Below are 13,446 nucleotides of genomic sequence, written 5' to 3'. Positions count from 1 at the left end.
GTCACTTTTTTATACAGGGCCATGTTTAGATTTTTTGTAATAAGCACCTTCATTTAGAAACTGCATTTTGTGTTTACTTGTGTCATCATTGTCTAACATTTACATTTTTTAGATGATCTGAAACATGTAAGTGTAACAAATTTCTTTATTCGATGTATTGATCTCGTATTTTAACCAATCACTTTAGTAACAGTAGTATCACATTGTCACTAAGGTTAGCTTCCCGAGTGGGCCTTTTGCTCTATCACACCTACACACAGACATACTGGGGGCCGTTTAAGTTCATGGGAGACGTTAAACACATAGTGAGACTCCTGCTTATCAGGGATGTAAATCTATAGGTGACAGCTAAGTAGGAAAAAGGTTATAATTCTCTCTGTGAGGGGGGAAGGTTTTAAGGATGGGGATGAAGGTATAGCTGCTTTGTAGTGCAGATCAGACAAATGAGCTAATTACTCTTCTCCTGCTGTTACATTTTATTAACAAATTAAACTTACATTTCACAAGGTATGGAGAGCTGACCTCCGGCTCCTCTCGGCTCTCAGTCTTTAAAGGGATAAAGCCAAAAGAGAACGTCTCCACTCCTTGAAGTTGCTCTCCCTCATGGCTACTCCACATTTCTTCCTGTTCCTCTTTGATGTAGCGAGCACCTATGTGCTCATGGTTCAAGCTCACTCCCAAAGTTTGTTGTTTCGGTGCTGTGTCTATTTCCAACGCCGGCTGGGATTCTGCAAGAAACACAGATACAAACAAATATTTGGACAGCAGTTTTCTGCATGTGACCTTCCTATAAAATGCATGCTCTCGTGTTATGGTTAGATTTTGCTCCCAAGCAGTCAGACTTTCTTGTAATTTTTGTTAAAGTGCTCTTGTGAGGATGTCTTTATTCTGATACAACTTACACAATCTCAGCGACGTCTGATACTTGATTTCCTTTTACCCGTTAAGACTCAACTATAGCAACTGAATTACAATCAAGCAACGGGAGAAAACAGAGAGGAAACGCTGCACAGACCTGTGTGTGGTGAGGGAGCTCCCGGGGTTTTTACAGATTCCAGCAGCCTGTGCTGTCGTTCTGTTTCCTCCACCAAGGATTCTGCAAGAAACACAGATACAAGCAAATATTTGGACAGCACTTTTCTGCATGTGACCTTCCTATAAAATGCATGCTCTCGTGTTATGGTTAGATCTGACCCAATAACATTTAAGCATCACTTTAAACATAGCGCAAAAGTGAAAGGATGCTATCACAGTGCAAAGGCCTTGAGCCGCCCCTCATTTCTTTAGATTTCGCTCCCAAGCAGTCAGACTTTCTTGTAATTTTTGTTAAAGTGCTCTTGTGAGGATGTCTTTATTCTGATACAACTTACACAATCTCAGCGACGTCTGATACTTGATTTCCTTTTACCCGTTAAGACTCAACTATAGCAACTGAATTACAATCAAGCAACGGGAGCAAACCGAGGACACGCTGCACAGACCTGTGTGTGGTGAGGGAGCTCCCGGGGTTTTTACGGATTCCAGCAGCCTGCGCTGTCGCTCTGTTTCCTCCACCAAGCGAGCCACATTGTCTCGGTACTCTGCAAAGGTTTTCTCAAACAGTCCCACTATCTCTTCAGCCACTGCAGTCAGCCGCTGATTCACCAGCAGCTTTATTACTTCCACTTCGGACATTTCCGTGCTATAGGCGACGGTGTCGTTTGAGACAAAGTTAAAATAAAAAACGAGCTAAAAGCGTTTTTTTTTCTGGAGAGAAAGACTCACTGAGAAAGACTGAACACGCAAAGAAACACCGACTGTGACTTTTTGCTGTATGATAAATCAACTTCCGAGTAAAAAGAGCGGGGCAACAACGTTTAGTAGGTGCCGGGCGCCATATTACTCCAGCAGCTCTTTCTTCTTCTGTTGGATTTCCGGTAGTCTAACGAATCCAAAGCCTAGAGCTGCCCCCATCAGGCCATTCGTAGAATTACAAGATGATCAAATCCTGACATATGTCTGGTACTATGCAAAAAACCTAAATATTGATTTTATGGGTCCACAATGATCCAAATTGAATACTGATCTAAAGGAGTAGTCTGTAATGTCCACTCTGATGATCAATGCAGATAGTTTCTGTCTTTCACATGTCCATTTTCTTTCAGGATGCTTTCTCATCAATGCCAACCCATGATTCAAAGCACAGAGGCAGTGTTAGCCCACTCAGTATCATCCTGTCCCTCCTGCTCATTGTTACATGGAGCAGATGGTGTTTCTGTATCTTGATAGTCTTTTGCAATGAAATGTAATCACACCCTTTTCATTTTCCCATTGCTTCTGCTGCAGAGCTGTTACGCTTTCTACACTCTGAAGTCCCTGTGTCTAATCTGAGGTCAATACCAATCCCTTCCATGCCAGTTCTACTGATTCTCTGGCTTTTTCAAGCCTGTACGATAGAACCAGGAGCTTCACCTTTACATCTGATCAAGCGACAGGTCATTTTTCTTTAAGTCTCATCAAAACTGAGCTGAAATCATCACTCTTCTTAACCTGACCTCCTGCACCCACTTTAGCTAAGTACTATTAACAGAAACTACTTCAGCTGAGCTTTGTGATGTCGAGGTCTGGGATGTCAGGCAAAGTCTGATTTGCCACTTCATCATGGGCCACTTTGTATAAATCTGTAGGTGAGATACCCAGCTCCTTCTTAACTTTTCCTCCACCATGGACACAGAATTAGAATTTGCTCCTGTGTTTTCTAATGTACTGAGATCGTTTTCTGGTGTGGAAAGAATCCATGTCAAAATCACTGCCCACTGAATTTGAAGGGCTACAACCAACTTTAGCATTTTCTAATAATACTATGTTGTTGGATGTTGTGGTTGATGTCTCCTACGTTTGATTGTGTATCACATTGCTGTTTTTCCCTTATTGCTTATTCCTGGTGGTGTTTATCTAATTTCTACCAATAAAGGTGGAGGTGTATGCAGGGCCCCAAAGCATAAAACTGGGGCTTTAGCCTCAATTACATTCAGTCTTTTTAAATTAGTTTGAGCTGCTGTTCCAAAACATAAACAGCTAAGTCTTGATCCAATTTCTGCTATTTGCTTTTCCCAAGTGAACCTTCTATCAAAATATACATCCCAAAATAAACTTTGATTCACCCTCTTTCTCAAGGTTTATATATACATATTTCTTTCTATTCAGATATAAGCCATGATATCTCTGTGAAGGTTCTCAGTCACCCAGGTCATCGGAGTCGGGCTTGGAAAGAAAAGCGTCTGGACTTCTTTAAGTTTCCTTGAAGATGTTTCACCTCTCATCCGAGAAGCTTCTTCAGTTCTAAGAGCAACTGGTGGGGAGTTCCAGATTTTAACCCTAATGGGAGTGTCCCCAAGAGTGTTATGGACTCAGGATGTGAGTGGGCGTGAAGATGTCTGGGAAGGGATCTCAAAACTGGATTATAGACAGTGGACAATTAGTGTCATAAGCCACTGCCTCTGTGGTCGTTCACAGTGGACATAGATGGCTTCTTTCACTCCTCTTTCAAACCAAAGTGTGAAGTGTGAACACTGACATCCTCAAAAGAGTGACCATTGTCCTTTAGATGCAGTTGACCAGCCGAATCTTGACTCTGCATAAACGCCATGCATTTCATAATTATTAATCTCTGTCTTTATTCCACAGCATGTCTTTGTCCTGTCTTCGTTCCCTCACCCCAACTAGTCATGGGAGATGGACACCCCTCCCTGAACCATGTTCTGCTGGAGGTTTATTCCTGTTAAAAGCTTTTTTCCTTCCTGCTGTCACCAAAGCATCTGCTCATAGGGGGGTCATATGATCATTGGGGTTTTCTCTGTTTTCTTTGTTGCTGTGGGTTATTTACTGTACAATATAAAGCACCCTGAGGCAACTGCTATTTATTTTTGGTGCTATATTAATAAAATTGACTAGAATTTAACTGACAGTTGAATACAACATCTCAATGTCCGCCTGGATGAACTGGAGCAGGTGGCTGCAGTGAGGGAAGTCTGGGCTTCTCTGCTTACCCTACCCTGTGTGACCCAAACCCACATAACTGCCAAAAAATGGGTGAATGGATGGACCTTACCTGAAATTAAAAATCATCTAGGCTCAGTTCATTAATCATGAGATGAAATATCCTCATGAACTGTCCAGTTCAAGAGGATAGTTTTCTTAGCGATTCATGAGGCAGTAAGGACTATATGTGATGTATTTGGTTCCGTACCTAATTTGCTTTCGTCACCTAAGATGCACAGCTTGGGTGATGTTGGAAAAAAAGAGATTTAAAACTAGTGGACGATGTTGCCTGTCTGAGATGTGTTTGCAGTAATGCAGTTTCCTGAAGACTCTTTATTGGATTTTGACAGATCTGCGTTCTTTGTTATATACTTGTATTCTGAGGGGATAGTTTATGTTATTCATATCTCAGAAATATATATAACCACATGTTATATGTATTCTCTCCATAAATGTTATGAATATGTGCAGATCCATAAACCTGTACGGATTCTGTTTATCACGTAGATATAAACTACACATATAAAAGCTAGTAGTCAGCTTTGTACGCATTTATGACACATGCCCTACTTCAATATCAGCTGCAAGTATGATGAAGAATAAAGAGCTACTTGCGCATTCATTGATCTTTCTAAGCCATATGGAAACATGAACCACAGAGGCACTCTCACCCAGCATCCCCAGTCTCAACTACAAGCCCTCTTTTCTTATTTTTTAATCACCAAAGCATTAAGCTTCATAAAGGTCTGGTCTGTGTTTGATAAACAAGTGCAAGTGTAGTTAAATTAACACATGGAAGTAGGCAAACTCTACACACTGATCTAAAATACTTTTTCTTATACATATACATGCACAGTTTTCCACCTTGGTCCCACAGGCCAAAGACTGTGTGGCTCGTGACTCGGTGGATTAGCTGATGACTAATTTAGCCGTAGGTGTCGCTCTGTGATGGGCTGCTGGGCTGTCCAGAGTGCACCCCGCTTTTCTGCTACATCCTTCATGTGCTGTCTGTTATTTCATACAATAAATATTAGATAAAATGTTGCACAGCAGAAATAACTCCATGGTAACTGTTCGGCATCTATTCTTTGAACAAACACAAACGATTGTAATTATTGGGCGTAAAAATGATGAAGCATGCAGAGGTGGCAGAGAGGGGGTGGTGGAGGCTAGGTAGAGCAGGAGAGGGAGGGTAGCTGTGGAGTATGTGACGTCTCACGCAGGCTGCCGATCGTTTGTGATGCTGTGGATTTGACGGGCTTTCATTCAAACATTCGTTGAGATCCTAATCATAATCTCTATGTGGTCTCTCCTCCGATCCGTGATGTTTTGATACCTGCTGTGGATCACAGACAGGAGCAGCTTGGTTTCCTGCCTGGCGTCTACATCGTGGTGTCAGCCCTCCGCCCTCCTGCAGCCGAGAGGCAGCTGAGCGCTCCATCAGGCCGCGGGGAAACCACTCTGTCTCCGGTACTCAGGGATGAGGCGGGCCCGTGGATGTGGTGGGTATGGCGGCATGTCGAGAAGGGTTAATATTCCGCTGTGCTGTAACAAAAAAGACAGTGTTAGCCAGCCTCTTTATTAAGAGGCGCGTAATGACAGACTGGGGTAGCTCGTACAATGATGTGTAAACACATAATATCACTGATCTGTTGTTTCTAGCTTGAGATATGCAGCACTATTATCGAGCCTTCGGATATTTATGAAGCAATATATGTTGAATGTTCAGTGTGAAAGATATGTCACTGTATATCACAGGCCTTTAAAAGAAACTATGAATCTATTCCAACAGTAATAAGTACTCCAGAACTATTAATGATTTCTAATGAGTGCACGAAACAAAAGATGTCCAGCATGCAAATAAGGCCATACAAAATTAAAGGGGATGCACAGTGGTTTATGCTCTTAAATGGACTCACTCAAGTTTAACTGACTTTTTGTTATGATGATTGAGCACTCCATTTATTTCTTTTTTACTGTAGTTCCAATATAATAAAACAACAACAACAAAACAAACAAACAAACTTTTGGCTGGATCATACCTTTGCTTTCTATATTGCAATAATATGAACGATACTGATCATTTTTGACCGGAGAAATTTCTGTCAGAATTGCAAAGAAAGTTAGAAAGCTACTAGTAAAGGCAAGAGTCTGATCTTTGAGAAAGAAAGAAAACTTGAGCAGCCTGTCCATGAGTATTAACAGCAATGTAAGTTGGCTATATTTGATCACTTGTGTTTGTTTTTTACTCTTATTTGTTATTGTGTCTGAGAGAAAAATGATATCTGCCATCAAACAACTGCTATTTTCATTTTCTTTACATACCTAAATATATATTTTTCACGGTCTCAATGTGACGTCACTTTGTTGGAATCCAATTTGTGAAATTCAGAAACATCTGCCTTCAACTCAAAGTCGTCAGCAATTGGCTACTTTAGCAAGCATTAAGACAACAAATTTGAGACTTTACCAACCGTAAGTCTTAAGAGCTCTTTGTCTCTTGTCTTCTGTCTGTTGTGTTTCCTTGTGTTGCAGACAGTGCTGTGGGATCCTGATAAACCAGTCCAATCATCATGCAGTGTTCTTGGAAGTCCATGGTATTGTTAGCATTGGCCTCCATAGCCATCCAGTACACAGCCATCCGCACCTTCTCCAGCAACCCCTTAAGCTTTCTGTGCTCTGTGGGCCTGGCACCTTCAGGTTTGACTGTCAACTGCAGCCCCAAAGAGTTGATGCAGGTGGGCCAGGAGACACCCGTGAACTTGGATCATAGCTGTGATAGAAGCCCCTCCCATGCTAATTCCTCCCCTTCTCTCTCCAATCCTTCCTATAATGTCACCAAGAGAACCCACATCCTCATTCTGGCCACCACACGGAGCGGGTCCTCATTTGTGGGTCAGCTGTTTAACCAGCATCCAGAGGTTAGAAATTATATAGTTTCTGTGACCTGTCGGATTATGATGAAAAATCATGAAGTCATGTCCTTTCTGATGCTTTTGAATCAGTGGTTTCTAAATGCACAAAGAGCCTTTAATTTAACAATCCAGACAAAATGTATTTGATTTCATTCACATAATTTTTTGTCTACATATTTAATAGATCTTACATCTACAATAACTTCAAGTTTACAAACAGAACAATTAAATAAAAATAAACTTAGAAATCTAAACAAACTAATTTTTAACAGATTTAAAATGATTTCTAAATGAGTTTTTAAAGGTTACAGGATCAGCACTTTTCAAAATAAATTCTATGTAATTAAAACATTTATTACAGTAAAGCATTTCTTCATTACATATTGCAGATAATGTGAAAGGAGAGTCAAAATGTCAAGCATGGTCAGAATTTGAACAAGCATACCAAACTTTGTTAAAGCAGTTTTGTAAATAGACCACAGCAATGAATTTATTCAAATATATAAATACAAAGCAAAATCAGCGTCAAAGGAAATACAATTTACAAACTCAAAAGCAATAAAAAACTTCCAAGACTGAGGGTGTTAGTTAAAAGTGGCGGTAACGTATGGTTAAATTAAGGAGCATCGTTAATCACGAAATGCAGAAAAAGTATGCTTGTGTTATAATGTTTGGAAAAATCAAGCATATGTTAGTAAGACACAGGTAGAAATACAGACTGACATCCTGGTACTTCATGTACCAGGATGTCTGGACATATTAAACCCATCAAGAGACTGATAATCTACAAAGTGCCTGATCAGTATTTATGCAGCTTTAGACTTCAGAGGATTCTCGGCAAATACACATGCTAATTAGCTTAGCAACTAGAACGTGTCTGAAATATTACAAAAACCACTGACTTTAAAAACAAAATACAGAAACGTCATAAAGAACCGCTAAAATCTAAAAGAAAATTCTGGTGTGTAGTGTTTTTGTGTTTGGAGTGTGCTTTAATGGCGATATGCTGTTTTTCATAACAGGTCTTCTACCTGTTTGAGCCTCTGTACCATGTCCAGTTGGCACTGCTTCCTCGGTTGGCACAGAGCCGAAACCTGGCTGAGAGGAGGGTCATGCTGGGAGCAGCTCGAGACCTGTTAAGGTCTCTGTACCATTGTAACCTCCACAGCCTGGAAAGTTACATACAACCCCGTCCTGCTAGGCACTCCACTGACAAGCTGTTTAGACGAGGAGCTAGTAAGAGACATGAGTCTGCTACTTTTGCATCTGTTTTTGCAATCCAGTTCCTGTCTGTCACAGTTTTTGTATGGTACGTGTCCTGTCTTAGGCCGTTCTCTGTGCTCCCCACCTGTATGCGAGGCTCCACTGGGCTCGAAGGAGCAGGTCCTGGTGCTAGCTGATGAGGGGGAATGTGTGAGAAAGTGTGGGCCACTAAATGTGTCGGTGGCTGCTGAAGTCTGCAGAGCAAAGCGCCACGCAGCCATCAAGACTGTTCGGATTCCCCAAGTCAGTGACCTCAGGGCGCTCATTGAGGATCCAAGACTCAACCTGAAGGTAGAGAAATCATTTAATTGAAAGCATTCTACTTAATTCATAATGGATTTTAGTAATGCAGTTTGCATTCTTTCAGATCAGAGGCTTAAAGACTTGAGTAAGATTAAATGATGATTATGACAAGCCACTTAATTTAGACTTGATGACAGAACACAGACTCGACCTCTTGACATAAAATAAATTCATAAATTGAAAAATATCAGTGTTGTGCCTAGTTTTCCCATTATGAATAATTAAAACACAGTTTGTCTTGTCATATCCAGCATATGGCCATTTTTCTGCCTGTAGCTGAGAAAAGACATGCTAATGATTTTTTATATGCTAGTTCCTGTCGGGTCAGATTTAGTAAAGGTCTGCATCAGTGAAGAAAAATGTCTTTTGGCTTTAAAACATTATGTAAAAACAGCTACTGCTGGGATTGATGAAAGGCACTGACAGGTTTGCAACTGGAAGGCATTGACAAATATTTCTGTGGTTAGCTTTAGGGTATATACTAAAACTTGGGGAGGAGAGTATTTGTTTGAGTCACACGAACACGGTGGTTTAGCAGAGGGCAATTTACTGCAAACTGAACCATATTTAATACAGGAAGAAAGCGTGTCTTACTTTGCACCTGATGTGGCTAGTCGTGTGATACCTAACTGCATGCATTTATGTGGAACCACAGGAATAAATGTTATAAGAACACATGCATAAGTGGCAAAGGTTGATTCCTCAAAGCTGTGATCGTGGTACATATTTCTGGTCTTTATTGCAATTTTATTGTAACAGAGAACTGAGGTTGAGATGGTTTGGATATGTGCACAAAAGGCAAAATATTGTAAGTGGGAAGTTGCTGTGCAAGAAGAAGAGAGGAAGACCCTGAGACAAGATCTGTAGATGTAGTGAAGGAGGACGTGCAGAGGCTTGGTGTGATGCAGAAGATTGTTAGAGAGACGAGACAGAGGCAGATGATCTGCTATGGCAACCCCTAAAGGGAAAAGCTAAAAGAAAAAGTAGACCAAAACTTAACGTGAAGTGTTGGAAAACATAAAAATTCTTGTTCAGCTGATTCTCACTGAGACAAGAGCACAATGAATCTCTTGACCGTGTTTGTAGTGTTGGTTCTCTTTGCAGTGTTTTTTGCAGACATATGACAAATAATATGGCTTGTTGTGTGGTTAATTCAACAGTACTAACAGACTGTCCAAGACATCTGCGCTCCTGTTTCGGTGAGTGAAATAAGAGCGGGGTGGTTTGCATTTTTGTTAATGAAATCAAATCAATACTGTAGTAAAATTTCAAATAGAGTTTAGTATAGTGTTAAAATGAAAGAGATTTTATATTAACATACGAGGGCAATCCCAAAAGTAATGTCTCCTACTTTTTTAGGAAATACAAACAACCGTTTATTTTCTCTTTTACATCATTTTAAAGGTTGGAGAATTATTTAATTTTCTACATAATCGCCATTTTGGTCGATGTCTGTGAAGGTTCTCGGTCATCCGGGTCAACTAGTCTAAGGAGCTTGGAAAGAAAAGCATCTGGACTTCTTTAACTTTTCTTTTTGTAGACGCTGTGGCACTTTTAGAATGCCCATGTCATACCAGCTCGCCGCCATGTCTTTCAGGAAGCACTGAACCTCATCTTTCACCTCTTCGTCAGAGCAGAATCACCTTCCGCTGGCTGTAAACTCTTTACACCACTTGCAAATGTTTTTGACATCCATGCATGACTGTCCATACACTTCCATCAATTGGCGATGAATTTCAACCAGTTTAAAGGAGCCAGCTGAGGTGGTTCGGGCATCTGACAAGGATGCCTCCTGTGCGCCTCCTGGGTGAGGTGTTCCGGGCATGTCCCACCGGGAGGAGGGACATGCTGGAGAGATTATATCTCTCAGCTGGCCTGGGAACGCCTTGGTGTTCCCCCGGATAAGCTGGAGGAGGTGGCTGGGGAGAGGGAGGGCTGGGCCTCTCTGCTTAGGCTGCTGCCCCCGCGACCCGGCCTCGGATAAAGCGGATGAAGATGGATGGATGGATTAAAGCCTTTTGCATTCAGAAATCGAATAACTGCGCGAACTTCGCACTTGGCGGTAGCGTTCAACGGGAGCTACATTTTCAAGGGCTGCCAAGCCATGATTGAGCATCCCAGCGAAGCGGCGCATGCTTGTTTGGGAGTGGAGGAAGCACCAATCACAACAGTGTGGCCCACAGCCGTACGAACAGTTTCTCTACGTCCCCACCGCTTTAGAGACCTTACTTTTGGGATTGCCCTCATATAAATCATGGAAAACACTGTAATATTGAAATAATGACAATCCAAGGTTCTCCACAACTACATTTTCACCAGTTAATGACAGACTTTACTAGTGATTGGATAAGCAGACCCATTCAACAAAGACAGATGTGATCAGAAGCTGAATATTTATTTGTAACTGGTTATTGTATTGGCAGATTGTGAGATGGCACTTAACAGGTCTTTACTAACTGAGGACACGGTAGACTGAATGATGGATGGTTAGATGAACAGTCAATGCTACTCTAAATTGGAATTGATTAAACATGTGGTGTCAACAGCTGCAGTCCCTCAGAATTACCCTAAACATGTGTAGAGACACATGGGCTTAATGTACCTCATTCAACCTCACAGGGCAGTAAAAACATTTTGCCAGTAGCCTTAGTTTGACCTTAATTTATGTATGTTATGTTAAAACACGCTTTTTATTCAAGTTACCACTGTGGATGGTGGCCTCAGTTTGTTATTTTGTCTTTTTTGTGTCCAAATAAATCATGGACGTCAGAGCTACAACAAATTTACGACTTTCCAACTGTCATGACCTCATCTGTAGAATTAATGAACACTCCTTTCAGTGGTGCTCTTACCTTTGTATATAAAGAGAAAATGTCTGGCAGTTGCAGACATTATTGTCACAGATATTTCTCTGCATTTAGTCCATCCACAAACAAGATAAACTTCTGCTTCTGGTGGGGATGATATCACCAATTTCTTGGGATAATGAGACATGCCCCCTGTAAGCCCACCGCTCATGAAAGGTCATCTGATTATGGGGGTTTCTCTGCATTATTATAGGGTCTTTACCCTTACAATGTTATTTTGTGTTTTATAAGTAATAAGTAAGTAATATGAAATTGAACTTTTGAATAGAGCAGATTTCATGGTTGCATTAGTTACCACAAGTCACCCAGGGCCTGGACCACCACCATGTTTAACTGTTGGTATGATGTTGTCTATAGGTGTTACTTTTATGTCACATGTAATGAGACTCAAACCTTTCAAAACATTCAGCTTTTGTCTCGTCAGTCCACAGAATATTTTCCCAGTAGTCTTGGGGATCATCAAGATGTTTTTTGGCAAACGTGAGACGAGCCCTTGTGTTCTTTTTGGTCAGCAGTGGTTTTCTGCTTGGATTTCTCCCGTGGACGCCATTTTCCCTCAGTCTTCTTCTTACTGTTAAATCATGAATTCTGACCTTACCTAAGACAAGTGAGGACTGCATTTTTTTGTTATTATTCTGGGTTCTTTTGTGACATCCTGAATGAGCCGTCAAAGTGCTCTTGGAGTAATTTTTGTAGGAAGGCTGCTTCTGGGAAGGTTCACCAGTGTTACAAATTTTCTCCATGTGTGGATAATGCTCTCTAATGGTTTTGTAAACCTTCCCAGACTTATAGATGTCAATGATTTTATTTCCCAGCTGTTTCTTTAGATCGTGGCATGATTTGTTACTTTTTGAGAGCTGTTATCCTATTTTACTTTGTTGGACAGGTTCTATTTAAGTGATTTCTTGATTTATCAGGTCTAGCAGTAATCAGGCTTGGGTGTAACTAGAGAAATTGAACTCAGGTTTTCAAATAATATGGTTATTAACAGTTAATTTGTGTATAACTTTCTTAGGGATTTAACGAAGGGGCAATTACTTTTTCCCAGAGGATCAGGAAGCCTTGGGTAGCTTTTTTTCCTAAATAAATGGAATTGTGATTTAAAACCTGAATTTTGTATTTACTCTAGTTATCTTTGTCAAATATTAAAATGTGTTTGTTTAAAAGTGTGTCAAATATGAAAAAAAAACAAAGCTTCTCTAATGACAATGTAGTTTGGGGGAGACTTTTTTATGACAATGGACATAGCAAAACCAAATTGCACTATAGGGATACTTCAGATACCTAATTATTCTTACTTACTGGAGGTCTGCAAGTAGTTGTGAAGATGGTGGGGGAAAACTTCTCGTTAACACATTTGGATCTGGATCGTCCTATAAGTTAGAACTGAAAAGGAACAAAAGAATAAAGAAATTCAGAGAATGTACAAAATGTCATGCCTAAAGCCTTTTAAAAAGAGTTTCAAAGAGAGAACATGGTCAGTTAAATACAGAGGACAATCAGAAAAAAATTAAAATGGGCAACAAAATTAATTGCGTATGCAGGCCTGTGAACTAAATTAAGGTTGAATCCTTGAACAGAGGCCACTGGACTTCTATAGCTTCCTTACAATATGAATTCTGATTCATATCGTAAGGTTACGAGCCTCGAATAATACAGAGAAAACCCCAACAATCAGATAACCCCTCTGAGCAAGTGCTTTGGCCACAGTGGGAAGGAAAAAAATCCCCTTTGACAGGAAGAAACCTCCAGCAGAACCAGCAAGTTTTAAGCCTAATGTTAAAATTAGAGAGATTGTCTGTCTTCTGAATCTAAACTGTGAGCTTGTTCCACAGAAGAGTTGAATGGAAGCTGATGGGTCTGTGTTAGGTTTATATTGTGGATTGTCATTTATGCTTAGAAATATATACTCATATATGCGTAGAGTTTTATAATCGATTGCATATCGATAGGACGTCTGATCCTTACCAGTCTGCAAAGACTCTGTGTGCCTCCCAGAGCACTCTGGCATACACACACACAACTTAAGGTCATGAGAGAGGTCGTACCTTCTCTTACTGATTTATGGTATAGGACAG

General features: G+C 40.6%; 2 protein-coding genes and 1 long non-coding RNA gene across 5 annotated transcripts in view; 1 reads left to right on the top strand and 2 right to left on the bottom strand.

Annotated features, from left to right (window-relative positions):
- Positions 1-1,935, bottom strand: part of LOC102299505 (lisH domain-containing protein C1711.05) — a 4,997-nt gene extending 3,062 nt beyond the window's left edge. The window contains exons 1-3 of one of the 2 annotated variants that reach the window (XM_005933534.2): positions 1,482-1,923; positions 1,016-1,096; positions 498-728 (exon numbers count right to left, since the gene is read on the bottom strand). In XM_005933534.2, the coding sequence (XP_005933596.1) occupies positions 498-728; positions 1,016-1,096; positions 1,482-1,674 (505 nt within the window). In that variant the 5' untranslated portion in view covers positions 1,675-1,923. Of the gene's footprint in view, positions 1-497; positions 729-1,015; positions 1,097-1,481 lie in introns of both variants that reach the window. The other variant, XM_005933535.3, reaches the window with a different exon arrangement.
- Positions 1,936-5,041: 3,106 nt separating this feature from the next.
- LOC102300328 (carbohydrate sulfotransferase 1) overlaps positions 5,042-13,446 on the top strand; it is a 17,996-nt gene continuing 9,591 nt past the window's right edge. The window contains exons 1-5 of one of the 2 annotated variants that reach the window (XM_005933538.3): positions 5,042-5,522; positions 6,556-6,758; positions 6,864-6,941; positions 7,958-8,171; positions 8,263-8,489. In XM_005933538.3, the coding sequence (XP_005933600.1) occupies positions 6,594-6,758; positions 6,864-6,941; positions 7,958-8,171; positions 8,263-8,489 (684 nt within the window). In that variant the 5' untranslated portion in view covers positions 5,042-5,522; positions 6,556-6,593. Of the gene's footprint in view, positions 5,523-6,555; positions 6,942-7,957; positions 8,172-8,262; positions 8,490-13,446 lie in introns of both variants that reach the window. The other variant, XM_005933537.3, reaches the window with a different exon arrangement.
- The window catches only part of LOC106633430, a 17,781-nt gene continuing 12,719 nt past the window's right edge, over positions 8,385-13,446 (bottom strand). Inside the window, exons 2-3 of the long non-coding RNA XR_001336725.2 lie at positions 12,671-12,754; positions 8,385-8,483 (exon numbers count right to left, since the gene is read on the bottom strand). This is a non-coding gene — a long non-coding RNA (uncharacterized LOC106633430). The remainder of the gene's footprint in view (positions 8,484-12,670; positions 12,755-13,446) is intronic.

This window comes from Haplochromis burtoni, unplaced genomic scaffold, assembly GCF_018398535.1.
Source record: "Haplochromis burtoni strain Fernald_Lab_line unplaced genomic scaffold, NCSU_Asbu1 Contig_169, whole genome shotgun sequence".
Taxonomy (NCBI): Eukaryota; Metazoa; Chordata; class Actinopteri; order Cichliformes; family Cichlidae; genus Haplochromis; species Haplochromis burtoni.
Note: the sequence above shows the minus strand (reverse complement) of the source record. Positions and strands in the feature narration are given on the sequence as shown.